At 43.3% G+C, this 25,015-nt stretch overlaps 1 protein-coding gene across 8 annotated transcripts in view; it reads right to left on the bottom strand.

The window, feature by feature from the left end:
• Positions 1 to 4,121: 4,121 nt before the first annotated feature.
• CMIP (c-Maf inducing protein) overlaps positions 4,122 to 25,015 on the bottom strand; it is a 196,979-nt gene continuing 176,085 nt past the window's right edge. For 6 of the 8 annotated variants that reach the window (XM_019505482.1, XM_019505480.1, XM_019505485.1 and 3 more), the window contains 11 exons: positions 22,550 to 22,615; positions 21,491 to 21,517; positions 21,009 to 21,057; positions 18,230 to 18,355; positions 15,189 to 15,305; positions 13,231 to 13,371; positions 12,205 to 12,252; positions 11,338 to 11,484; positions 9,785 to 9,890; positions 8,721 to 8,791; positions 4,122 to 6,015 (listed from right to left, as the gene is read on the bottom strand). In XM_019505482.1, coding sequence (XP_019361027.1) covers positions 5,962 to 6,015; positions 8,721 to 8,791; positions 9,785 to 9,890; positions 11,338 to 11,484; positions 12,205 to 12,252; positions 13,231 to 13,371; positions 15,189 to 15,305; positions 18,230 to 18,355; positions 21,009 to 21,057; positions 21,491 to 21,517; positions 22,550 to 22,615 — 952 coding nt within the window. In that variant the 3' untranslated portion in view covers positions 4,122 to 5,961. The remainder of the gene's footprint in view (positions 6,016 to 8,720; positions 8,792 to 9,784; positions 9,891 to 11,337; positions 11,485 to 12,204; positions 12,253 to 13,230; positions 13,372 to 15,188; positions 15,306 to 18,229; positions 18,356 to 21,008; positions 21,058 to 21,490; positions 21,518 to 22,549; positions 22,616 to 25,015) is intronic. The other 2 variants (XM_019505484.1, XM_019505481.1) reach the window with 1 other exon arrangement.

Raw genomic sequence — 25,015 nt, forward strand, 5'->3', positions numbered from 1 at the left:
CAAAAAAAAAAAAATCTATGCTTATCATTTGGGGAAACCTGTCAGCATCAAGCATTTCCATGCCTGCCATTGTGGCTGGATGCAGTATTTAGGAGTCATGCCTGAACCGCCACAGCCATTTTACTGAGGCAGTTGGGACATGGAGCTCTGCTAGGGAGTTGAAAGTACTTTCTAATATACTCACCGACTTTCAGCTGTTTTTCAGGATAGTTGCTGTCTTCCAAACAGCCCATTTATGGTCAAACAAGAACATCTGTGGTAGGAAGTGGAGTCAAAAGGTTAGCAAAACTCCCCACACTGCCAAGGGCCTGAGATTGTGCAAAATTTCAGAAAGGGGCTCCTGCTTTGCAAGGAAATCATCAGGCACTTGGGAGTCATCAGGCACATCAAGGCTTCTATTAATACAGCCCAGGATGCTGTTAGCCTTCTTGGCAACAAGGGCACACTGCTGGCTCATAGTCATCTTATTGTCCACTGTCACTCCCAGGTCCTTTTCTGCACAGCTGCTGCCCAGCCGGTCAGCCCACTTCCTGTACTGGTGCATGGGACTGTCCTGTCCTAAGTGCAGGACTTTGCACTTGTCCTTACTGAGCCTCATGAGATTTCTTTTGGTCCAGTCCTCCAATCTGTTGAGGTCTCTCTAAATCCTAACCCTAGGATTTATGATTCAAAGAGAAACCAAAGACCTCCAGCTCTTGGTAACCTGTGAAGTAACAAAGATGGAATCATTTACAGGTCCAGTTTTTCACTGCAATAACATGTGGGCAAAATTTCCCCATGTGTTGCCTGTATCCCTTTATAATCAGTCAGTGCCAGTCAAGGATCAAGGCCCTGTTGTGGCCAGTACCATACCAAAAAGGCAGTCCTTACCACAGCTGCATTTCCAAAGTGCTGTGTGAACCATCTTGTGGCAAAGCTGACAGATAGCACACATGCATGTCTGCCAGCAGGGTTAGAGAGGATTTAAAGCATTTGAAACATGCTGACATAACCCAGCTGACAGTGTCACTCAGTCCAAAAAGTGTGGGTAAGCCTGGCCCAGAGTGTCTGTGGGGCAAGTCTAGGGAAAAGTATCATTCTCACCTGTTGTTGAGAACCCAAAACTGCCACCCTATCCAGCACAAGTATGAAACAAGTCCTGGAGCCCGTTAAAGAGTGGCGGAGTTGTTAAATCCTAGTACATGAAGTCTTCTCCATCCCTGGTCACACGCTCTGTCTGAGCTCCCCGCTCAGCGCAGTGTGGCCAAATTCTCAGGGCTTCAATTTTTGATCTCTGAGCATGAAGCTCTGAGCTCTTAAGCTTGTCCTCTGGTACAGAAATGCGTTGTGGAAATAGGTATGGTGCCTAGGTTTTCTAAAGTGGAGTTTAACCCCAAATGCCACAATTCCCTGGTCTTCCAAAACACTGCACACAATTTCCCACACTCCCTGCTTCTAACTGAGCAGTAAGGACCCAAAGGGAAGCACAAATGCAACCTTTCATTTCAGGGTAACCGCACCTGAAACAGGGTGGTTAGTGCAGAAGCACTGCCCAGCAGCAGTGGCACTGCTCAGGACCTTCCCATGCACTCACATTGATAGTTCAAATCCTATTTAGAAGAAGATCTAGCATCCAGCCCCACTTGGGTCCTTGGAAGATGCAGCAATAGACTCCTCTTAAGTGGGAACTGGTGATGTTTTAATAGCTCCTACCACCAACACATGGCAGGGGAAAGGAAGGAGGAAGCGCACCACATCCAGAGGGAATTTTAGGGAAGCTGACTGGAGTACTAGAAAGGCCTTTAAAAAACCTGCAGCGTAAGGGCTGTGCAGCACGTCAGATCTTATTATTCTGTTCGTGCAACTCTCTGACTGCTTCATTGACGAGACAGTAACTCGGCCGGCGCAATCTCTCGGAAGTTCGAAGAGTGTTTCTTTGCTGTTGTCACTGGCTGGCTGCCAATGGCAATGGCCATGGAGATAGCTATTGACAACTGAGCAAGACCACCAATATCTGAGGACATCATCATCTCTCTAGCTTGTTTTTTTTATTATTATTTTTATTTAGACACTGGCTCATCTGGGGGTAAGATAAGCGTGTGCTCAGAAAAAAAGCTGGTCTATACAACAGGCCATTTGGAGGCGATTTAGGGCAAAGAGGTTCTTACATAGAGCCTAGAAAGACTCGTTGAAGCCAGGTTGGCCAGATGAATGAGAAGGCCCTTTTCCTGTCTGGTTTGGCGCTCCCCCAGAAGAGAAGACAGAGGTATGATAGCAGCCTCTAGGCGAGGGGAAGCCACTCAAAATTATGCACTTAAAATGTGCGATACTGAAGACATTTCTACTCCCCTGCCAGTACTGCATGGTCAGTGCAGCAGCCTAGAAGGGAAGGATTTGGGTACTACTCCTTGGCATTGGTCCATCCATCCCACCCATGACAGCATACAGTCAGAGCCACAGGCTGGCTTAGCGCATCTTGGGAATGGCAGGACTGGCACTTCTTGCATTGACACTGACTCTTGGATCTTGGGAGTAGGGACTGAGCGTCGCCTCATGGAAGTAAAGGGCCATTTATTGCATTGGGACAAGGAGAAAGCCTGATTTTTCCACTTTGAGGATCTCTTGCTGTCCTGCCAGTGCTTCCCAGATTGAGTGAAAGAGTTCTACAAAGCTGCATTTTCTTCAGCCATATGCTACTGTCTGTGTTGCAAAATAAAGGAGCTTTTATGCCTGGCTCCAATGGCTTCAGCAAAGGACTGGAGGACACTGAAGGCGTGTGGATGTTCTGTACAACTGGGGCAGAAGGGAGCAGACCTGTTTGTTTAAAAATGGCGGGGGGAGAAAAAGGGGATTGGATAAATGTCCAGACTCTGGAAACACTACTGCGAGGCCAAGGTTGCATTGTTTTTGCTGGCACCCTGCCCACACACTGTGGTGTTTTATCAAGGACAATGGGCAAACCTCCAAAAGGATCAGGCAGCTCCATCTGGAGGCTTTCCCAAAGCTTATCAGAACTTCTCTAGATCTGGAAATGTCGCAGTATTTCCAGCATTCGCCGCTTTGGATGACTGACCCGAATCACTTGCCAGGTAATGGTGCGTGGAACACGCAGGTTAAGGAGCTGGCTGGCTCAGGAATCTGTACAAGGCTGAATTGCTTTTTCCCCTCGCAAGTCACGAGTTCAAATCCAGCCCGAAGCGATCGTCACTGAAGGATGTAAGAATCCTAGAATCAAAGGACTGGAAGGGACCTGTAAGATCATCCAGTCCAGTCCCTTGCCATGGGCAGGAGGTTATTGGGCTCAAATGAGCTCAACAAAGTGCTGGTCCAGCCTCCTCTTGAACACCTCCAAGGATGGTGACTGCACCACCCCTTCTGGGAGCTCTTTCTTTGATGTTACTATTGCAAAGGTTTGTCTGATGGCTTGTGCTACGAGGTTTGGCATTATTGACAAGGTACACGTGTTACAAAATCCACATCTCCGGCGGGTCCGAGACGTGGCAGTTCAATGCCTACAAGGAATGTTTCAAGAGGTCGAGATTCAGGCCTAGTGGGAAACTTAAAAACTGAACAGTCACAGAGGCTCAACTATGCTCCCACTCATCAACATGCTCCAGGAGTCCTAGGTCTTAACTTACTAGGTTTAAACTTTAGGAGACATTGCCTGGAGGCTGTGGAAGAAGCCAGGGCCATTGCTCCTTGCTTTGTGGATGAACAGTCTCCAGGGGGGTCTCAGATTTTCAAAGCCACTGTATTCATAGAAAACCCCCTACTACTAAAACAAAGCAAGGGAAGTGAAGCATCAGCTCCTTCAAGGTTGTGTTCTGGCCATTTGGGTTCCTCTATTGATGCCCATCACCTTTATTAGTGTCATTTTTATATTACAGAAGTGCCCAGAAGCCCCAAGGTGAAATCACAGCCCCACTGTGCAAGGGGCCCTAGGTAAAAGCCAGCCCCAGACTCAGTGAGCATGCCATTTAAATGGCCAAACCAGGATTATTTTACTGAGGGAGCTGGGTATTAAATACAGACTGCTCAAGTCCCACCCCTTTTCACTAGTAAGTACCGAGCACCTCCCAAAATATTCCCATGCCGTCAGCTCATACAAGAGCTTTATTCAAAGAAAGCACAAAGCACGCAGCTAAAAGATATTCACTTACAGTTTATTTTTGCCTGAAATTATTTCACATCTCTTTGTACACAGCTACAGAACAGGAGTAGTAAACCATCGGTAAAAGCAATAGTGCTAAGGAAAAAGGTTGGCATAATTTTTCTTCTTTTTTCTTCTTGCACTGTATTTTCATATAGTTTGGGACTTGAGGGGAAAAAAAATCTGGCACACTACATGAGTTAAGACTTAAACCAATTGTTTCATTTTGTTTTGTTTTTTTAAAAAACATTTGGGCAGGGGCTAGCTACTAGCAACAAAGTAAAAAACAAAAACCCAAAACAAAAACAAAACAAAAAAAGCTTGGCTTCCACTGAATAAGATTAAATATATATATATTTATATATAAAAAAAATTATATTGGCTGTATGTTAAATCTTGAGGTGCTGAAGAATAAAAGAATGGTGATAAGCCAAGCGAGAAAATTAACCAAAAAAAGATGCCGCTCTGTACAAAGGCTCATTATGAAAAACAAATCCAACAGTATATTTATAAAACAAACCACAATTAAAAAAAAATCATTTTCTAAGCAATTGTGGAGAAGGGTTTGGAAATAAGTAGTGGTCACATTTACAGATAGGGCAGAACTATCAAATCAGGGACAATGTTATTTTCTCAGTCTCCCAAGGGGAACATGCAAAACAATGCGTGCATGATGAAAAAGGGAAGGGACGAGGGCGGGAGAGGGCAAAAGAATAGGCTTGTGCACGGGGGGCAGGAGAACTTGAGTTTGAAATATTGGACGTAAACAGAAAACAACTGAGGCGACTCGTGAAATCTACAAATATTGTAAATATCCCATTAGTAAAACAAACAATCCGGGTTCCCTACCTCCCAAACCCCTACACCTGACAGGGTCTAAAAAGAACTAGAGAAAGATTTCAGTCTTTCCAGAAGGAGATGTATGACTCGTAGGCATCTCTTTGCCTCTCCCACCCCGGCACCCTTGCCCTCTTTTATACATGTATTTTTTTTTCCTTCTGACTAGATGACATCTGAGGCATTTTGAAATCAGAAATGCAACAGGGTGAATGCTCCGACAGAGAGAGGTTATAATACAGTATGCATTACTAAAAGGCAATTCGTCAAGGAGGGCTTTCCTTTTAAAAAATAATAACAACAACAACAAGACAGCAAACTAGTTTATACAGTACTATACGCAAAAAAGGGTAAAAGAATTAACAATTCATAAATAAAAGACAGGTCCCAGACCTGTAATTTGTGAACCATTTTCTTAAATAGGTGCATTATGTAAATCTTATGTACAACAAAATTACTTTGCATAACAACTGCAAGGACACCGGGAGAGGTGCAACTCATGTGGCGTTTTGTTTTTTCTTCTCTTGGTACTTTGCGGTTGGCTTTCCTGGAGCCAAAATGATGGAGATGGAGCTCCTAATGGACAACCCCCAGGCAAAGAAACCCAATTAATATCAAGAAATGGCCGTGTTCTTTGTTTTTTCTCCACATGTCGTAAAACACAATAGCAAAGTAAATCCACAAAGGGTGTTTTTTCCTCTTGCTGCTACAAAGTCTTTTTTGTTTTTTCAATTTGAGTTACGTTGATTTTGAAATTACGAAGCTGAAAGAATCAGGCAGGGTCTGGGCGCGCTCAGTTCCCCCTCCCTCACACAAAGCGACTCCTCTATCTCACAACCACAACTCCTAGAATCAAAGTCCCAAAACTCACTGCTCTACAGGTATTAGCCAAAAAGGTGTTTCCTGGGGTTTGGTTTTGTTTTAAAAATCTTCTTCTTCTTGCCAAGAGCTGAGAGAGAGAGAGAGAGAGAGACAGAGACAGAGACAGAGAGAGTTCACCATGCTTCAGTGTAGCGAACATCTACTTCTTTCAGGTTGGGTAATTTAGCCTGTGTGGAAGAGGGAAAAGATTCATTAGAATGAATGATAAGGCTGCAGGACTTGAAAGAAGGTTTGCATCAAGCCGGCACTGCGAGGACAGGCATAATGGATGAAACGAAATAGTCACCATGTTAACTGATACCGCAAACACACAGATAGGCCCCTAATGCAGGCAGGAGGAGCCTTGCTCAATACAGCGTTAAGAGCTTGAAGCACCAGGGACTTTCCCCAGAAGAAATGAGCCAGTCAAGTTCAGAGGCACGGGGGACCTGGCTCTGGTCTTAAGACTCTCCAGGATAAACCAGAAATGACTATTCAGTCAGTGGGTTTACAATGATGCAAAGTCAGGATTAGGTCTCTGCTCTTCATTTCCTGCTGGTGCCAAGCAGCAAAAGGTGGTTTCTGTAAAACCCTTTTAATAGCAACTCAGAACGCTGCAGTCACATAACAAGACCCAGCTTCCCCAGCCCTCTCTTTCCTCAGCCCCCTGCACTGTGTCAGAGCCTAATTGTTCTCCACTCCATGTATTATAAAGATCCCAGAAAATATTAGTAACTTTTGGCTTCTTCCTGATTTTCTGAATTACTTGTAAAAGGGAATGGCATAGAACTCAACACCCCTGACTTATTCAAATGTAAATTAGACCATATTTAGGTTCTTTGTACTATTACTTATCAACTGGGTTCCCAAGTCCTCTTTCTGTAATGGTACAACTGTCCAAAAACAAACACATTTAATTAGATTAGGGCACTACCAAGCTGATTAAGTTCATAAGAAGAATATTTACCTCAAAGCTAGATTTATGCACACATGTATTTTGATGAGAGGGAGACACTGTCAGCAAATAATTTTTCCATTAGGCAAGAACGACTCCAGTGAGTGATAATTTATCATCTGGTTGAACCTGCCTGTGTGTATGTTCGAGTATGTTTGGTGGGGTTGAGGCCAGAGTGGAGAGGAAATGTCATCCCTGCTATACTGGCTTGTGTGTTTAATACTCACTGAAACCAGGAGAATGGTAGAAAAGGTCTCTGTCAGAAACATGCATGGAGGTCTGGATAGTTTTTCTTGACAAAACACACAATCAAGGACAAGCTACATGCTGCAAAATCACTTCCCTTTGAGAAAAGCCCTGCGTTTTCGGCTTGTTCAATCTGCTGTAATTGGTGACACTTTGTACATAGAAAGTGTCGCTGTTTGCCCTGCACAGTCACTTTCGTGGGCTGCTTGTGTGGTCTTTTGATGCAGCATCAGAGCAGAGGAGAACCAAATAAGGAAAATGTGAGTTCAAAACCAGAGAAAACATTGGTGGGGGGGAGGAGGCCCAGGGCAAGTGCAGGACCAGATAATACCATCTATAATTATTTTTTTAAACACACTTGATTTCAGGAAGACAGCCCTGAGTTTAAATAATCACAATTCTGTGTGTAAAGGACACACAACTAATCATTTGCTTAGGAAAGTACCTCATGCAAGTGCAACTGTGTTAATGCCAATGCAAATGAGCTATTCATATGCATGTACTTACAAATGCTGTTCCTGAAACACGCTACCAGCCTAGCAGAGCTCTCACTCTAGGGAGCAATCAAGGACATGCATTTGCAGTGAATCTCAAATGCCAGCTAAATGTAAAGTTTCAGGACCTGTCTTGAGTTTGAAATTCAATGCAGGTCTGTGACCTCTTTGAGCAGCCTGAGTCAATCTCGGATTGTATCGTCAAAGTCAGTGTAATGCAGAATTTCACTTTGAGTATTTGGGTTTGCAAAGTGAGACTCTGGGCATATGACTCACTTAGGACCCAAGTGAAGAAAAAGTCCACACAAAGTCGTCATCAGTTTTTACATTTCAGATGGTCCCTAGATGATAGCCCCTCCCCATATGCTGCATTCACCTACATCATTTTCATTCCAAAAAATCGTTACTGCGGTTGGCATGAGAGCTGCTGGAAGTAGGAAGTCAACTTTTGCTCATTTAATCAGCAGATTGGATGTGGAACCTAATACAGAGTCAGTAAACACGGAACCTGTGTGCAATTTCTGTGGTCAAGTTTCACCAGAATGAACCCCATCCTCTCCCTGTCCAGACAAAAGACAGTTTAGGCTACACAATATGCCGTATGCGATGCAAACCTTAGTCTGTCAGACTCTGCTTGTAGATGCTTCAACCAGACAAACAAATATCTGAACTTTGCCTTGGACTCCCAAATCCACTGTTTCTCCATTGCTGTGGAACTACAGAACATTACTTTCTTCAAGCAAGACTGCCGTGCTAACTGGCCAAGGATGGGGACCAAAAACGCTACTGTATTCTTCCCCTGCTTTAAGTGACTATTTTCATTTACAGAATGCAGTTAAACAACAGTCATTGTTTTACCTATTCAACTGGGGCTGAATCGGTTTCTTTCCCACATCTGAGCAAGAATATTTTGTGCCCAAAAGCTTGTCTAACTTCTCTCCCAACCACTGTTAGCCTAGTAAAAGATATCACCAGCCAATTCTTGCATGTTCCCTGGACCATCCCAGCTACACCACTACAACCCTCCCATCACCCCTCTAAGCAGAAGACTGTATGAGTCTTCTGTGGTAACATTATGATGGCCTAAGGCTGGCTACAGAACATCCTATTTTCTTTGCATAATGTATCATCACATGACACTAGCAGTATTCACTGGACACTTCTCAGTTCTTAAAACACAATTTATGAATTGAAATACCTTGAGATCTTCATAAGTGTCTGCTGAAAGCTTGGTGCTGTTCATATTTAGACTACACAGGCTTTTCATAGCTGAAAAAGAAAATATATTTATGGGCATGGTGCAGACCTGTAACATTTCAAGCCCATGTATTGAATAATGTACACCCAAAAAGTTTTGATGAAGGGACAGCTCTCAGTACCAGGCTGCATGAAATAAAGTACATCAACAGCAGATGAAGGAATCAGCATTTTGACCCCAACTCAAGGAAATGTCCCGATTCCAGAACAGCCCTCAACTTTAAGCCTGGGCATAACTTCCATTTGACTTCTAGGAATTCAAACACATTCCTGAATTGAAGCCTTTATATGCCTAAGACCATGGATTGCCTGTACGGCATTCTGAATAATGTCAGTCCTCACTGCGCTGGCGCTCACACTATGCAGAAAAGGTGCTGATCTAGGCACAGCAGTGATCTCTTCTTTTTCCTGTCTACATGCACTCTGGGCTCTCCTATCCAGCAGGGAGGTTTCTCCTCCTGGTTCCATTAACCTTTGTTCTTCTTTTTACCTCAAATATTTATAAATAAAAAGAGCAGGGGTCTCACCTGCCAAAATGTAGGAACAGTATAATACAGGCAATACTAACCTCCCTTGCAATCAGCTAAGCTCTCCAATTGACTTGTAATGTTTTTTTTCTACATGCCAACTTGTGCCCCAAGATGTCCCCACATATCCACAGTAAGGAACATAAAAGAAGCCTCACAGCTCTGAGACAGTTGGATCAGACCACAAGACAGGAGTGAATTACATAGATATTGCTACAAGAGGAGGAGGAGCCAGGCTGGGATGACCAACTGAATGCCTGTTTCAAGAGTTCAGGTGGTTCACATCCAGGTCTGGTTTTCTGCACCTGGAGCTGACTTTCACCACTAAATCTGGACATACTTTGCCCTTTGGAGGAAATTTTAATGTGGATGAGACCCTGGACTCTCTAGCCACTGCTGCAAAGTTTCTATGGCAGCACTGCAGTCCTTCTGTTTGAGCCCATATGCGTTCCCCCTCTAGTCTATTTTGAACACTTACAACTAAGTGCCAGCAGCCCGGCATCTGTGACGGGAGTCTCGCACAGGTTGAGCACTTGCAGCATGGTGAGGTGTTCAGAGAGAAGCCGCAAACCTGCATCTCCAAACTGTGGGGCACAAGCAAGCTCAGTTAGAAAACACGCACAACATCTTTTAGCAAGTAATTCTGCTGGGACGAGGGAATGTCTGGAGCAAGGGCTGTACCCGAAACTTCAATACCACACCCCAGATTAGTCATCCTCTCACATGACAGAACGATGGAAGAAATGCTATCCTCCATGTTTCAGAGATGGCAGACAGAGTAAGTGGCTGGTCCAAGGTCACAACCAATTTTCTAGCCAGAGCCACAACTCTGCATCCTTCCTCCCACTGGCTTCTCTCCTTGGAATTTAGCCCTTACCTGGGACAGTTCCCACATAGCCCGTGTAAAATGGGTAAACAGTCTCAGCCAGCTCTCAACCCCATCATAAAAAAAATCATCACAGCTTGCACCGATTAGCTGCTTTGGTGAAAAGAACAATGACCCGCTAATTGTCTTACTGACCCATTTAATTTCTATAAGCTAAGAGGAACCATAACTGCTTCAAAATCAAAAGCTAAATGATGCAATAGCTGTTCGCAATAAAAATGGGATAATTTTAACAAAAAAAGTGAGCATTTTCTTCTAAAAACGGAACCTCTCATTTTGAGCAAGGAACAGCTCCAGAAATCACAAATCAAAACATTTGCAAATTTGGGTGAAACTTTTTCTATAATGTTGAATGTGCCACTTCCCCCAGCACACAAAATCTGTGGGTTGCAAAACTCTTTGGAACAAAATAGCTAAATCATTGAAGACAAGGATTCTTGGGGCCATGCTGCAAAGCAATCCCACTATGATAGGTGGTAATAATGTTAGGAAAAATAAGACTACTCAAGCAAACGTAGGGGCAAAAAAAGGGCTTAAGAGCTCTTCTGATTAATTTCTGAATAGTTTTTCAATAAATTTTTCCTCTTTTAGCTTACAAAATAACCAAAAGCAGACTGTAGAGTCCTGATATTTGGGTTTTCTTTCTTCTTATTTTTTTTAATACTGGATTTATCAGAATTTGCTGGTGATTCACTACAGTTGCCTTGAATATTATATGCGGCCTGGATTACTGAAATTGTGAATCATTTATTTCCCTTAACTGGATGAGAGCAAAAGCACATCCAGGACAAAGTAACAATCCACTTCAAAATGTGGTTTCAGCAAAATCAAACTGAACCACTCAACTGTCTACAAGTCACAATCGCTGAAGAGGTGTGACATAACAGCAAATCCATTTCAGCATTCAAGAAAATATTTGCAGAGCTTTCCAATGCAGCACTTAGCCTGTAGGACGAAAAAGTGCCCTCTATAAAGAAAATGGCACCCCTGATCAAGTAAAACCATAAAACAGCATGTAAAACTAGGCTGAAGGCAAATACATGCTACACAGGTCTCTTCACATGTGCGCCAGCTGACGTAACCTGCGATTTCGGAATTAGTCAGTGTTGGTTCCTTCTCTGTGTCTCTGTCTGCAAACCACATACCTGAGTTGACCACAGGTTCAGCTGCTTGAGTGAAGGCAGTTTGATGAGGTGCTCAGCGCAGGCACTCGTTACATTGGTAAAGGCCAGGCTGAGGTTTTCCAGATTTCCAAAGGATCCCGAGCTCAGTAGGCGAGCGAGGTCTGCATCCTGAAAGCAAATAGCATGTTGCTTAAGGCAGGTAAGTCTGCAAGCATCTGCATAGCACCACCGGTCCTGTTAACCAGCAAGAGTTGCACAACTAAGCCACTTGTTTACAGTAAGAAAGCGTGGCAAAGAAAGGTTTCTGTTTGCTTGGCAAACAGCTAAATGCTTGTGGTGGGATTGCCTCATGCATCCTGGAAACGTGGGGCTAGAAAACGCAGAATCTTCTGACCATGCATACGATTACGAACAATGCGGGATTCACTGTCAGACTGAACCCAGATTACCCGTTTACCGCCCGCCTCCCATTTCAGCTTTGAGATTCAAATGACGCTCCGGTCAATGAACTCACTTCAGTGGACGCAGCCTGTCCACTGACTGTGTAGCTGACTATGATAGCCAGTTTCAAACTAATATGTAAGATCCAGAACTAGACTAGATGTTTGCTCCAGTTTTCTGTAAAATTCTGTCAAATTGGATTCTGCCATAAATTCCAAATATGAGCACAAGTATAAACCTGGCAACCGGATGCTCACATTGGCTTTGCAAACCACCCTGCAGAGCTAAGAGTGGAAGTCTGCCCTCCCTGTGGAGCCCCTGGTTCTGTCAACAAGTTGGTGAAACACCCGACCACTCCCCCTTTTGAAACCGACAAAGCTATCGTGTCAGTTCCTCCTTGTGTACTGGACTGACACACCTTTGCATTTACTATTCAGATGAACTTACTGTGGATTTGGATGGCAGTGTTAACCGTGTGGGGCCGCCTTTTCTCTGCTGTAACACAAAACATGATTTGGTTATCCAGGCTGTTGTTCCACAGGTGAGACATCATCCAGTGCAGGGCCAGAGCAAACCCTACCCAACTTCCTAAGCTTCCTGCCAATCCTCCCACCAGCTTGCCCAGTTTTTTTTTTTTGCATTAATTAAACTTTTCCTCAGTTTCCTAAGCAATGGAACAAAGACAGGCTTGCTGCTGCTGAGGGCAGTCTTTTACTCAACCGGTTGGTGTACTGCAGAATGACTTTCAATCTGGGTTTAATAAGGCACCATGCAGCCAGTCTCACCCTAACTGAAATACTCCTGGGGTATTGTGTTAGGAGTATGAACAGGGATAGAGGCCTTATTTTATTTTATATAAGTCACAGTTAATCCAGGCTTGTTCTGTTCCAGGACATGAGGGGTGGGGAAGAGAGAGGGGTATATGTGCAATGGGAGGTAGGCTGTGAAACAGATCCCCCTTGAATTTGTAAATCTCACCCTTCTTCAGGAAGTTTGAGATGTGGAACTCATTAGCCAGCTTTATTTTAACCCACAATCTCACCAACTCACCAGACTATTTAGTATAGCCCCGGCCCTAACTGAGGCTTGAATGGTGCCCAAAAGCTGCATCTTGAAAAGAAAATGATGTGGATGCCAAAGCACTGAGGAATGCCAGGCTGTCTTGGCACCCACAAGTCACCCTTATGTAAAAGGGTAACAGGAAGTGACAAGCTGAATATAGTTAAATCCTCCCATTGATCTTTACACTGATCCTTAACAGGTTTTGAATATCATTCAGGAGTATTATATGTGATCAAACACATGAATAAATATCACACAACGGACACATGTACAGTAAAATCCTCCGATTACGGTTCCCATCCTGTTGTTCATCGGGAATTTCACACCCTGGTTGCCTTTCCTTTGTACCTCCATTTCTGGAGAGTCCAGACCGCTATGTGCTATGACAATATTGCGTGCAGGGCAACATACCAGTTCTTTTAACTCCCTCTGCCTGTCACACAGCTGTTCATACATTCTCTTTCCCACGTCCGTACTTTCCAGGGTAGAGATGATCTGGAGTTGTGTGTCATTGTTGTCAATGATGTTGTATTCCAGCATCAAACAAAGAATCTAGCAGCACAATGAAAGAGAAGAACATTCGGATTGGAGCTTTGTGTTTAATTTCTTCTGAAAGCTCTGATGGCAGTGAATGCCCCAAACTAGCTACAACAGCCATCAATGGAATCTGACAGTCAGTGTTAGGCAAATCAGACTAGATAATCTAATGATCTGTTCTGACCCTAAAATGCATTAACCTTAGCTAAAGAGTGACTTTCAATCCCTGAAATTGTGCCCATCCAGCCTGTTCCTCAGTGGCTGTTCCCTTCAGCCATTCATTTCCTCACTGGTGCTGCTTTATAATTATTTAACTGGTTCTCTTTCCATCTTTTTACTGATTTTTTTTGGTGTTAAAAATAATCTATTTTAAACTATTAAATTCAAGCTTGAAAAGTTGTGAAGTATCTGCATCAAGACTCATGTGGCACAGTATACCCCCTTATCACTGGAAGGGAATAAAATATAGGGAGTTACTGTGATTGAAAGTAAATGAAGTAAGATAATAAAACAAATAAAAGCCCTGCTACCTGCCAATTCACCGCATATTTCCTCTTAAACCAAACCACATGGCACCATTTCCAAAGGAGCCTTCTCCAACAGGCACCCACAGCACTAACAGTGCAAGAAAAACAATCCATGCACTGGCTATGTACAGTGGGGCACATAAATGTAGATCTGAACATGCATGGTTTTACCAGGAAGCTGTTTGCACCGATGCAGTTTCAAATGTTCTTTACGAACATGCGAGCCATACGTCCCATTTCTTAATGCTGGATGGAGATTTGGGCTAGATGTGTATATATCCAAGTCATGAAGGACATCCAAATGTCCTTAAAAGTTGTGTTCTGTCCTGCAGCCTGTATTTCAGCCTCTCTCACACTGCTGAACTAGACAGCAGCATGATTTGTTTTGACATGCAGGAGGGGTATCAGATAGCTAGAGTCTGAGAGTGACACAGTCCATTCATTTCTCATGATGCCTGGCATCTCCCTTTGAAACCCCAGCCCTAGCATTGTGTTAATCCTGCCCCATCAGCTGCAAGACCAAAATTCCTCCTGGTTACTGTGGCTGTTACAGCTTCCTCCCCCCTCCTATAATGAGTGTCAGATCTGTTTTACAGGACAGTGGAGGAGGATACACAGAACAAAGAGCTAATGATGGACAGTTCGGCCTGGTTATTTCTATTTCTCTGAGTAAGCAGTCACCTAATCTGCAGTGTCATGAGAGGAGTTTGAGAGACTATTAAAACTCATCAATCCTCCTGCCCTTCTCTATTTATTTCATGAGAGCAGGAGGAGGGAGAAGGCAGCTTAGAAAAACTATCACAGTGATGGGTCTCAACAATTCCTCAGATAAGATACAGCCTCCCTGACAAGAAAAAAAACCAGAGGAACATCTTTCCAGATTGTGCCTAAGATAACCAGGAGTAATTCAAGCGTGACACTAAAGGGAAAGGATCACTCAAGACAAACGATGGACAAACTGACGGTGTTGGCTCCCTTCCTTGCCCTGTTACCCACAGCCAATGCAATCCTGGCCATTCCTTAGTTCAAACCCACTGAATGTCATGGCACCTTTGGCTGATTACAGTTAAGAAAACAACTCCCCACCATTCACGTATCTCATGCAGCACAACAATATTCCACGGTAACCACGTAATCGAGAAAAACATAGCTTCCCCCACTATAGTTTCACTTGACTATGCAATAGCTAAACTTGGCTAAATGCTTCTGTAATTCCAGCAGCTCTTAGTTAGGGAAGGACAGTAAAGAATTCAGACAATATATGGCCCTCCCAAAACATATTTGGATTGTTACACCAGGCATTACCTCTACCATGGTCTGGTTGCCCCTCAGAGCCAGCAGCATGCAGGGTCCAAGTTTGTTTTCAGCCAGTGAAAGCAGGAACTTTTTTGTCTTATAACAGGACCCCATTAAAATGTGAACCTGTATGAGGAGAAGAGATGAAGACTGTTGAATGGTGCTGCCAAACAGTCAAACCAGCATGGGCAACTTTGCCACAAGCCCCGGGAAAACGCAATCACAACCTGCAGAGCTTGCAACACTTAGACAGTTTTATTGTGGACAGTGGCCCTTTGTCAATATATGGATGACAAAGCCGAAGGGATAATACAAGAGGAGCCTTCCGTTTTGCCCATGATAGCAGTCACACTTCCTTCAACAATGCTGCCACTAGGCTGAGCCCTGCTCTAGAAGAATCATCAAGAAGTTCAGAAAAGCAGCTCAAATGCAGGTTTTTGTGCTCATTCATAACTGAGCTTCTCTTTAGGTAGCTCAGGTTACGCTGGGTTGTGCTATGATCAGGCTGTATAAAAGATAACAACTTTTGGTTATTGCTACTGATCTGCCAGGATTTGAACCCTTGACTTAACAGGTGACAAGCAGCAGCGCCACCTGACCCAGCAAACAAGGGGTGAATCTATAGAAGTGGCCAATTGTGACAGGGAGACAGCAGCACCTTGAGAAAGACAGGTTTCCCCAAAGTACTGAGCTTCACCACAGCCTGGGGAGTTTCCCTATTCCTGACTATTCAGGTGACACATTTTGCTTTCTCCTTCTTATGTTTTCCCCTGGAAGAAAAGATGTCACTGGTCCCTCATTCATTTTTAATCATCCCAGTTTCCATATTCTACGGCCAATCTCAAACCTCTCGGGAACATCATGGAATAGCCCACTATAAGCATACAAAAGATTGGAGCGCAGAGCCACCTGGACAATTCAATCATAAACTAGCTTCTCCTCATAGAGAACGGCAATGCTTTCCCTCTCATTACAAATCTTTTGGAACGGGCTGTGGGAGAATCCACGATTTTTAGCTCATGGCTATTGCACATACAATGCTCGTGGCTATTTCACTAGAAATAACCCAACAGCCCACTCCTGAAAGAGCCGCACGAAGGAGTTCTCAGTTTCTGATGAGCTGTGCAGACACTGGGCACAGCACGCACCCAGAGCCCTGGAGCCAGCAGCAATGCTGCTGCACAGCAGCTAGATCATTTACATACCCTTCACAGCGTGAGTTTGGTAAGAGCGGAGGCACACTCGGGTCTGGGTGTATGTGTGTGAAAGTTCAAAGAACACTATGGAGTAGTTGGAGAGGGAAAAAAAAGACAGACTCTACACACGGTGCAGCATTTCATGGCTTCAGATGTTTTAGAGGAAAACCATGAACTGCACCCTGAGTTTCATTAAGTGCAAGATACCCGATTGAGTTAAAAATTTGCTGAAGCTTCATGGAAAACAGCCCTACTGTAGAAGATGATTCTGGGTAAGGAGTTGATCATATGCTAGTGTATCATTTTTCTTCCTTCATTACATTATCAGCAAGGACTTTCCTTGAACACAATATCTCTGTTTCCTAAGTGTCCATCTGCTCATATTGCCTTTTAAAGAGGAGACATCCAAGCCAAAAAGATCTCACTTTCATACAAATGTCCTTGTTATTTTTTCTAAAGAATGAAGCTAGTACTGACATGGAGGTTAGCGTACAAACCATCTAAACAGGATGTTTTTCAAGCTTTGCAGTTAGTCGTTAGTAGTTCTTTAAGAATTTATCAACATCCGTGCAAAGAGTACAGATTATTGCATATTAAGGTATAATTAGCAGCCTTGGGCTGTCTCATGAAAACCAACTCCTTGTGCTTGTAAACACCATGAAATCACACTGCTCTCTCAAGAGGAGTGATTTCCTTTAAGCATTTTTTTTAAAATAAATTAAGGGGGCTGGGATTGGCCAGAACTGTTCATAAAGAGAAGAAACTGAGCTGTATTTGACCACAATTCTATTCCTCAGATATCTGACCAGCTCAATTTTCAGTAACTGTATAGTTAGAGGCATACAGATATTTTATATGGCCCATGGGTAACATTTTTTAAAAGGTCTTAGGAATCTAGATTCCGTTGAAAGTCAATTCACTGTAGCATTAACAAATGTTAGAAGACACTTGAGGTTACTTTTACTTCACCTTGGGGAACAAAGGCATAGTGCAATTCAGAGAATTTGGCCAAGGTCATCTGGGAAGTGTGTGCCTGAACTTGGATCTGAACTCTGGCCTCTTCCACCCACTACCCTAACTCCAAGGCCATCCTTCCCCTCTTAGTTGCAAGAAAGGCCAGAAAAGCAAGGTTCTCATCACAATTCTCAAAAGAAAGGAAACATGAAAGCAGCGAAACCTGCAAGAAATGCCAAGTTTCTGCGTATTTTATGTATTGTTTTAAATGTTTCTGTTTGGTTTGAAATCCCATGCTAAATTATAATCCTGAGGCTGAAAACACCAGCACTGGGTGTCAAGAGCAGGCTCCCTCAGCTGACTGCTCTCTCAACAGTCAGATCACTGGGATAATATACAGTAAAACACTTGCTAGATAATTACTATGCAATACCAGGAAAGGGGCCAAATTTTCAAAACCAAGCATGTGTGGTTAGTCACTTTGCACACAGAAGCAGACTGGTATTTTATAAGTAGCCACTGGGCATGCAAACACAGTTTGTTTGTGCAAAAGCATGAGGGCACTCAGGCATTACGTGAATAAGGCAGCATGGCCGAAACATGGAGTTCTATGTGTTATTTTAAACCATTTGTGGGTTTTCTTTAGATTGTCCTTAAGGATCTTAATTGATGATCTTTAAATGCTACTGGATGGGTCTGTGGTTACCACATGGTCTGCGTATAAGCCAAATTGCCACTAAGAGGGAGAACAATAGATTTCAGTTGGTTATATCATCATTTTAATTTACTGGCAAATTCTGAGTCACGGTTTGCAGTGTCAACATTTTAACAACCAGGAACAAAGCTACCATTCACGAGCTATATATTGGCTATTTACTGCAAAGAACTTGCTAAACTCACATTATTGCAGACACGTACCATACTGGCAAACAGTTCTCCGTCATCGTCGCAGGCCACGCCCCCAGGACTGTAGAGCTGGAACCAGCCATCTTTGCCAGCCCGCACACTCAGCAAACACGAGTGGACCTGCCCAGCAAAGCAGACACTTGGAACATTAGGGTTCCCTCCGGCACTGTCAGCATACCCTGCATAGCACACAACATCCCCAAAGCAGCAATGCTGCAAAGCAGATGGATTGCTTTTCACCTTTGGGGGGGATGAAGGGTTAATAGTATTACTGACAGAGCTGTAGGCAAATTAATTATTTTTGCATCGTTCAACAGACTCCCAGCATAAACAAGGGGTGGGAGGGTTCCAACACTAACTATAATCGCCCTCTGCATTTTCTTTACCCACATGGAGCCTCACTGAGAACAGTTCCTTTTGCTTGAAAGTAAAGAAGATGCAACATTCTGAGCTTCTCCCCCAGCGTGGTGCGTGTCTCAGTTTCTAGTGTGGTTCAAAAAGCAGAAGTGGCTGGATTATGGGTTGCTTGTTCTAATCATGTAATGCTGGTATTTTTCCTGCTGCCATGCAACTTCATCAGATAGACGGAGGGAAGGAAACCAATAAAAAGACTTCCGCAGAAACGGAGAAGGAAGAAACTGGCAACACAAACAAGTTCAAACAAGCTGCTGTGAGCTTTGTAATCCAAACTCCAAACCACAAGACCAATTTTCATTGTAGGCTTTGTAGGTCTATATTGTTTTGATACCGTCATTTGACAGCGTCTCCCACAGCATTCTCGCAAGCAAGTTGAGAGGTATGGGATTGGATGAATGGACTGTAAGGTGGATAGAAAACTGGCTGGATTGTCAGGCTCAATGGGTAGTAATCAATGGCTCAAAGTGTAGCTGGCACCTGGTATCAAATGGAGTGCCCCAGGGGTTGGTTCTGGGGCTGGTTTTGTTCAATATCTTCACTGATGATCTGGAAGATGGCACAGAGTGCACCTTCAGCAAGAACATAGATGACGCCAAGCTGCGGGGTGTAGTAGATATGTTGGAGGGTAGGGCTAGGCTTCAGAGAGACCTAGATAAATTGGTGGATTGGGCCAAATGAAATCTCATGAGGTTCAACAAGGACAAGTGCAAAGACCTGCACTTAGGACAGAACAATCCCATGCACCAGTACAGGCTGGGGAGCTGACTGGTTGGGCAGCAGCTCTGCAGAAAAAGGACCTGGGAGTTACAGTGAACAATCAGCTATATACAAGTCAGCAGCATGCCCTTGTTGCAAAGAAGGCTAACGGCATCCTGGGCTGCATTAGTAGGAATGTTGCCAGCAGACCAAAGGAAGTAATTATTTCTCTCTATTCTGCACTTGTGAAGCCACATCGGGAGTACTGTGTTCAGTTTTGGGCCCCCCACTCTAGAAAGGATGTAGACAAGTTGGAGAGGGTCTAGCGGAGGGCAACAAAAATAGTTTGGGGGCTGGAGCACGTGACTTCTAAGGAGAGGCGGAGGGAACCGGGTTTATTTAGTTTGAAGAAGAGAAGACTGAGAGGGGATTTGATCACAACCTTTAACTCCCTGCAGGGTGGTTCTAAAAGAGGCTGGAGCTGGACTATTCTCAGCGGTGGCAGATGACAAAACAAGGAGCAATGATGTCAAGCTGCAGCAAGGGAAGTTTAGGTTGGATATTAGGAAAACCTCTCTCACTAGGAGGGTGGTGAAGCACTGGAACAGGTTACCCAGAGAGGTGGTCGAGTCTCCATCCTAGGAGGTTTTTAAGGCCTGGCTTGACAAAGCCCTGGCTGGAATGATGTAGTTGGGGCTGGTCCTGGTTTGAGAAGGGCGCTGGACTAGATGTGACCTTGTGAGGTCCTTTCCAACCCTAATTTTCTGATTCTATGATTGTTGTGGAGCAGCCAGGAGGGCACACAGTTACAGTTATAAAACTTCTGTTTTTCAATGAACAGTTTTTTTATTTTAGCTTTTTGATTTGGGGGAGATGGTGCCAATTAGCTTTCAATTAGACATGTAACCATCCAGGGCCAAATTCATTTGCAGCATAACTCTATTGGAGATCAGGGGCTTACACCAAAGTTTGGCCCACGAAATCTAAAGCAGAGCTTGTCAGAAATTCTGGGTAATGACTGTAATGCAGGTTCAGCCCACTCCCAGCCTGCACTTCTGTGGTATCTTGTTTCACTTTGTGCTGATATAGAAAATTAATGGAGATGAGAGGCCCAATCCCACTCAGCTGTAGCTGATTATGTTAAAAAGTTACACATGTGGCTGTGAAGCAGTCAGCTGTCATGAAGCAATAGCTATGCACTAATTCCAGTAACATCCTCCCCCTTTTTCCTCTTAATTCAGGAGACCCATGGTCATTTGCGCATACTGAAACTGAAATGCTGCTATGGCAAAACTTGTCATTTGGGAAATGACAGGATCCAGAGCTTGCTGCTTTACTCTTTTCAAGGGAGAAGGAAAAGCCTACAGGGATTCGACAGAAAAAAGGAAAATAATTCTTGCTGGTTGCAGTTTACTTCAAAGCAGAGACATCACCAAATCTCAGACAAACAGGGCGGAGTGCATGTTTATACATGAGGCAAGAAGCCATTCGTAATAAGGCAGCCTATGTTTTGAATGCATTTTAGCTCGCGAGGTGACTCAAGGGCAGTAGACTAAGAATTACACAGTGTTTGGGGATGTGCTATTTAACGCAAGAACGTTTTGACAAATACACTCACAGTCCCTTCGATTGTGACTCTACTTATACTGGAAAGGCTCACCTCTTGCCTTGGGTCTTCTGCAAATCTCTGAATCACATATTTCAGCTCCCTTAAAAGAGACAAAAGAAAACAGCTGATTGGCCAGAGAATTCGTGCAGGTGTCACATTTCCCTTGCATTACGCTTTAAATGATTTATATCTTTACGCAGTTTACAGAGAAACAAGCTGAACAGCTTTTACAGGAAGGAAGCATGAGGTCTAAAGGCAATTGCCAAGGACGGTGCCTATTTAAAATAGGCTAGGAAAGCTTTCAGTGATCTACAGTGACAAACAGTTTTGTAAATTCTGTTGGTATCAAATGTCTTTAGCCCTTGGACTCTTGTTGCTGCAGTAAATTCCAAAGTAAACCACACAACTTTATTGCTAAAAACCATGTTCTCAGACCGCGACGGACAAAGGTGTTGGAGATATGATACTGAATGACAGGTCTTTGCTAGCACAGACTTGTTTCCAAAAGGTAGTTTAAGTAAACACACACTTACTTTGTGAATTTCTCATGTGCAAGAGCCCTAAAATAAAAAGCAGAAAGCTATAAGAATTTTTTTTTTTTTTTTTTTGCATTTCTTTCCAAATTATTTCCATAAACACACCAAGCAACTACTGCCTAAATGACATGAACAGGATAGTATGTCTGGACAGACCACAATTAAAAACCCTTCCATTCATCCAGCTGGTAATAATGAGCATGTACACAAGGCATCTTAGTTTTTTTTAATGAGGCCGAAGTCAGGCACAATTCTCATTAACCTCCATGGGCGGTCTATGTTAGTGGAAAGTGAGTAAAGGACTTTAGGAGTTAGGCATGGAAATTACATTTGTAAACAGGATTTTAGATACGTCAATGAACCAGGTGCATTCTTTAATTGCACTGCACAGCTAATTAGCAGTGTACATCAGCAAAGCAATTAATGGTCATTCGATAAAGTCTGTTGCATCATGGTACTGATTTACTTTCCCCCATGGGATCCTTGGGAAGTTTGACTGGGGTAAATGATGTCACTGCCTTGCTGTAGCCCAGGTAGCCTGGCACCGAGGAGTTAAACCTCTCCGCTGCAAGGCACCAGGTCACTGGGGGGGCATGATAAGCCAGCAATTTGTACAATTAAAGACTTTAATGTTTGTCCTGGGAGATTTGCATTTTATAAACACTGATGCTCATTAATAGGTTCCTGAGGGAGCCTGATTGCTCCTGAGGTGACAGGGCAGCATCTTCACTTAATCCAAACACTATAATACGAACAGTTGAAGACTTCACCAGGTCTGTAAGATGCCTCGGTCCAGCAAGTCGCTTGCTTTTCCCATCCCCCCATTTGTATTCTTTATCCAGTTAGCCTTTTCCCTTCAGGACTGCCTTGAAAAATAGGGAAGTCAGAAGGAAGAACGATTTTTTGTACCCCACCACCGTTTGTGGCCTGGTGCTACATGCAGTTTGACTTGTCCAAAGCCAACGTCTCCCCTATCACAAAGTCTAACTGACGTAAGACATGTCACCTTAAAACAATGAGAGAAACTCTATAACCATTCATTTGTTATGAACTTACTCTTTGGGGAACGGGATAGGTTGAAGCAAACTGGCCAGCGCTGGTCTCCAGTCGTCATAATCTGACCTGAAAGATGAATACTGTTAATAGCACGGCGTGTGTTTAACAGAATTTGTTGACTGTTGGCTCAGTGCATCAAGAGACTTTTACTGTCTGAGGTTAACCACCTCCTAGTTTTATTGAGGCTTTCTACTGACTTAGGGGGACACTGCCCTTCTGTTTTCCATGAACTCTGCAGTGTGACACACTAACTCTGGTATTCACGTCTCAGCTCCAATACAGACCTCCTGCGTGTCGACGTAAAGACTTTCATCATTTACGATACCTGTTAGCATTTAATTGCTAGCTAATATTTTCATCTAACTCTAAGCTGCACTTACTATGCCCCTGTTATTTACAGCTCCACTCTGAACTTTAATCAGATCTTTTTTCCCTTTTTGGGGGGTAGGTGACAGGAGGCCAAATTACAGACATCTTCCTCTTTGGTCCACACATACCAACTGCCGTTTCGCAACCTGTTTCATAGAAACAACCTCTTCATAGTTATGTAGAGTTAATTCAAGATTTTTGCAAATGTTACCCAGGGCCATTTCCAAATACTTGCTACACACAGTTCACAGCTTATTAGACACTGTTTGTTCCTTCTCTTTCCAAAAAGCTGCCTCTCAATTGAACAACAGTGGCATGCAACCAGGAGTATAAAAGGGCATAATCTTTGCTCCAAAGTATGCCCACAGAAAAAGAAATTGAATGAGTAGGCACATGGGGATAGTGCAATTTAAAGAGGACAAGGACTGAGAGATTATTTAAACTGCAAGGGAAGAAAATAGAAAAGAAAAAGTGTTCTTTGTAGGGGTGGGGAGAGGGTGACAGGTAAAAGGAAGAGGCAAATGAAAAGCATTCAATTTGATCTGGTCCTGCAAGAAAAGGGAAAGAATTCACTGGTGAAACTGCTTTCCCTTTGTAAAATGTCTTCATCACATATCCTACTCAATGCATTTTATATTCAGCTCCAGGATCTATAGACATAGGCGACATTCAGGGAGGTGCTATTCAAAGAAGGATGTTTGTGGAGATGGGACAAAAGAAAGGCAACCTGTTTGGTGAGGTATGAATATGGAATATTCTTTAGATCAATGGTTTTCAGCCTGTGATCTGTAAACTCCTAGGGGTCCGCAGACTATATCTAAGGGATCCGCGAGAGATGACTATAATCTGTCAAAAGTATGTGAATATCAACACTTACAATTCAAGGGGGTCAGTACCTCCATTCAAAGTTTTTTAGGGGTTTACAAATGAAAAAAGTTTGAAAACCACTGCCCTAGATCTACCTGCAAGTGGGCTGGTCAGTAGGTGGAAGGTGGTATGCCTTATCCTGTAAGAAAAATACTCTGCGTTTGCCATTTCATCAAATGATCTGATAGTTACTAATTCATTAATATTAAGTAGGCACGCCTCAAAACACCTGTGCAAAGAGTTGCTACTAACATCTTATAGGTGAATAAAATAGAGGCAACTTTATAAGTCAGTAACAGAATTGGAAATAGAAACCGAGAGTCCTGATTTAAAGATGGCTGATATAAAGAGCCCCATTTCCTTAACCTGTGTACTACGCTGCAATTCCTCTGAACTACAGAAACTGTTTCAAGACAAAACTAGACATAGGCTAAGCTCAAAGCGAGCTCCCAACATGAGACTTTTTTGATCTGAAAAAGATTGCAAGAAAGAGCTTCTTAGCACTTATCTCCTGGATTCAGGTTCTAAAAGCTAGGAGATCAGCATTTCAAACTTGGCATGAAATGATGATGTCTCTTTAGGGAGGAACAAAGTGTAACATACTCAGATACGCAGCATCTACCGATAGCACTGGAACACAGTTAGATAAAATACACACAGGAACACATCATGCAGTTATACTGAAAAGCAGACAAGGATTTGGCCCAGAAAGAAAAGAAGAGTGAAAAGTATCGGCTTTTCTGAGTGGGGCCAGGTCAATTTGTCACATGTAAACCAGAGATTTCCACAGCTGTTAAGATATGTATTTAAACACACAGCAAAGAGCAATCCAGTAAGGTAACAACAGTGACAGAGCCATGAATATGGGAGTATTACTGACAAACATATGAGAGGCTAAAGAAATTCCACCTTAAGACAATAAGAGAGAAAGAAAAATTATAACCAAGAGCATGAGGCACTGGAAAATCTAGTACTATGCTCGGCAATGATTTCCAGTCCTTTAGTGTTAACATGCATTATAAACCCCTGGGGAGTCTTAATGCATACATGACTGATACAAGAGACTGTGACTTGAGCTAGCCACATAGTATATGGCAGCAGCCACCAAAATATCACAGAAACCCAAGGTTTGATTTTTACAGTAGACACAAGGCCTGCCTATGACAAAGGTCAGGGGGAGGAGAGGGCAAGGGAAGAAGACAACTAAAGACATATGCTTTTGGTTTCTAT

This window comes from Gavialis gangeticus, unplaced genomic scaffold, assembly GCF_001723915.1.
Source record: "Gavialis gangeticus isolate Ggan-Ray unplaced genomic scaffold, GavGan_comp1, whole genome shotgun sequence".
Lineage (NCBI taxonomy): Eukaryota > Metazoa > Chordata > Crocodylia > Gavialidae > Gavialis > Gavialis gangeticus.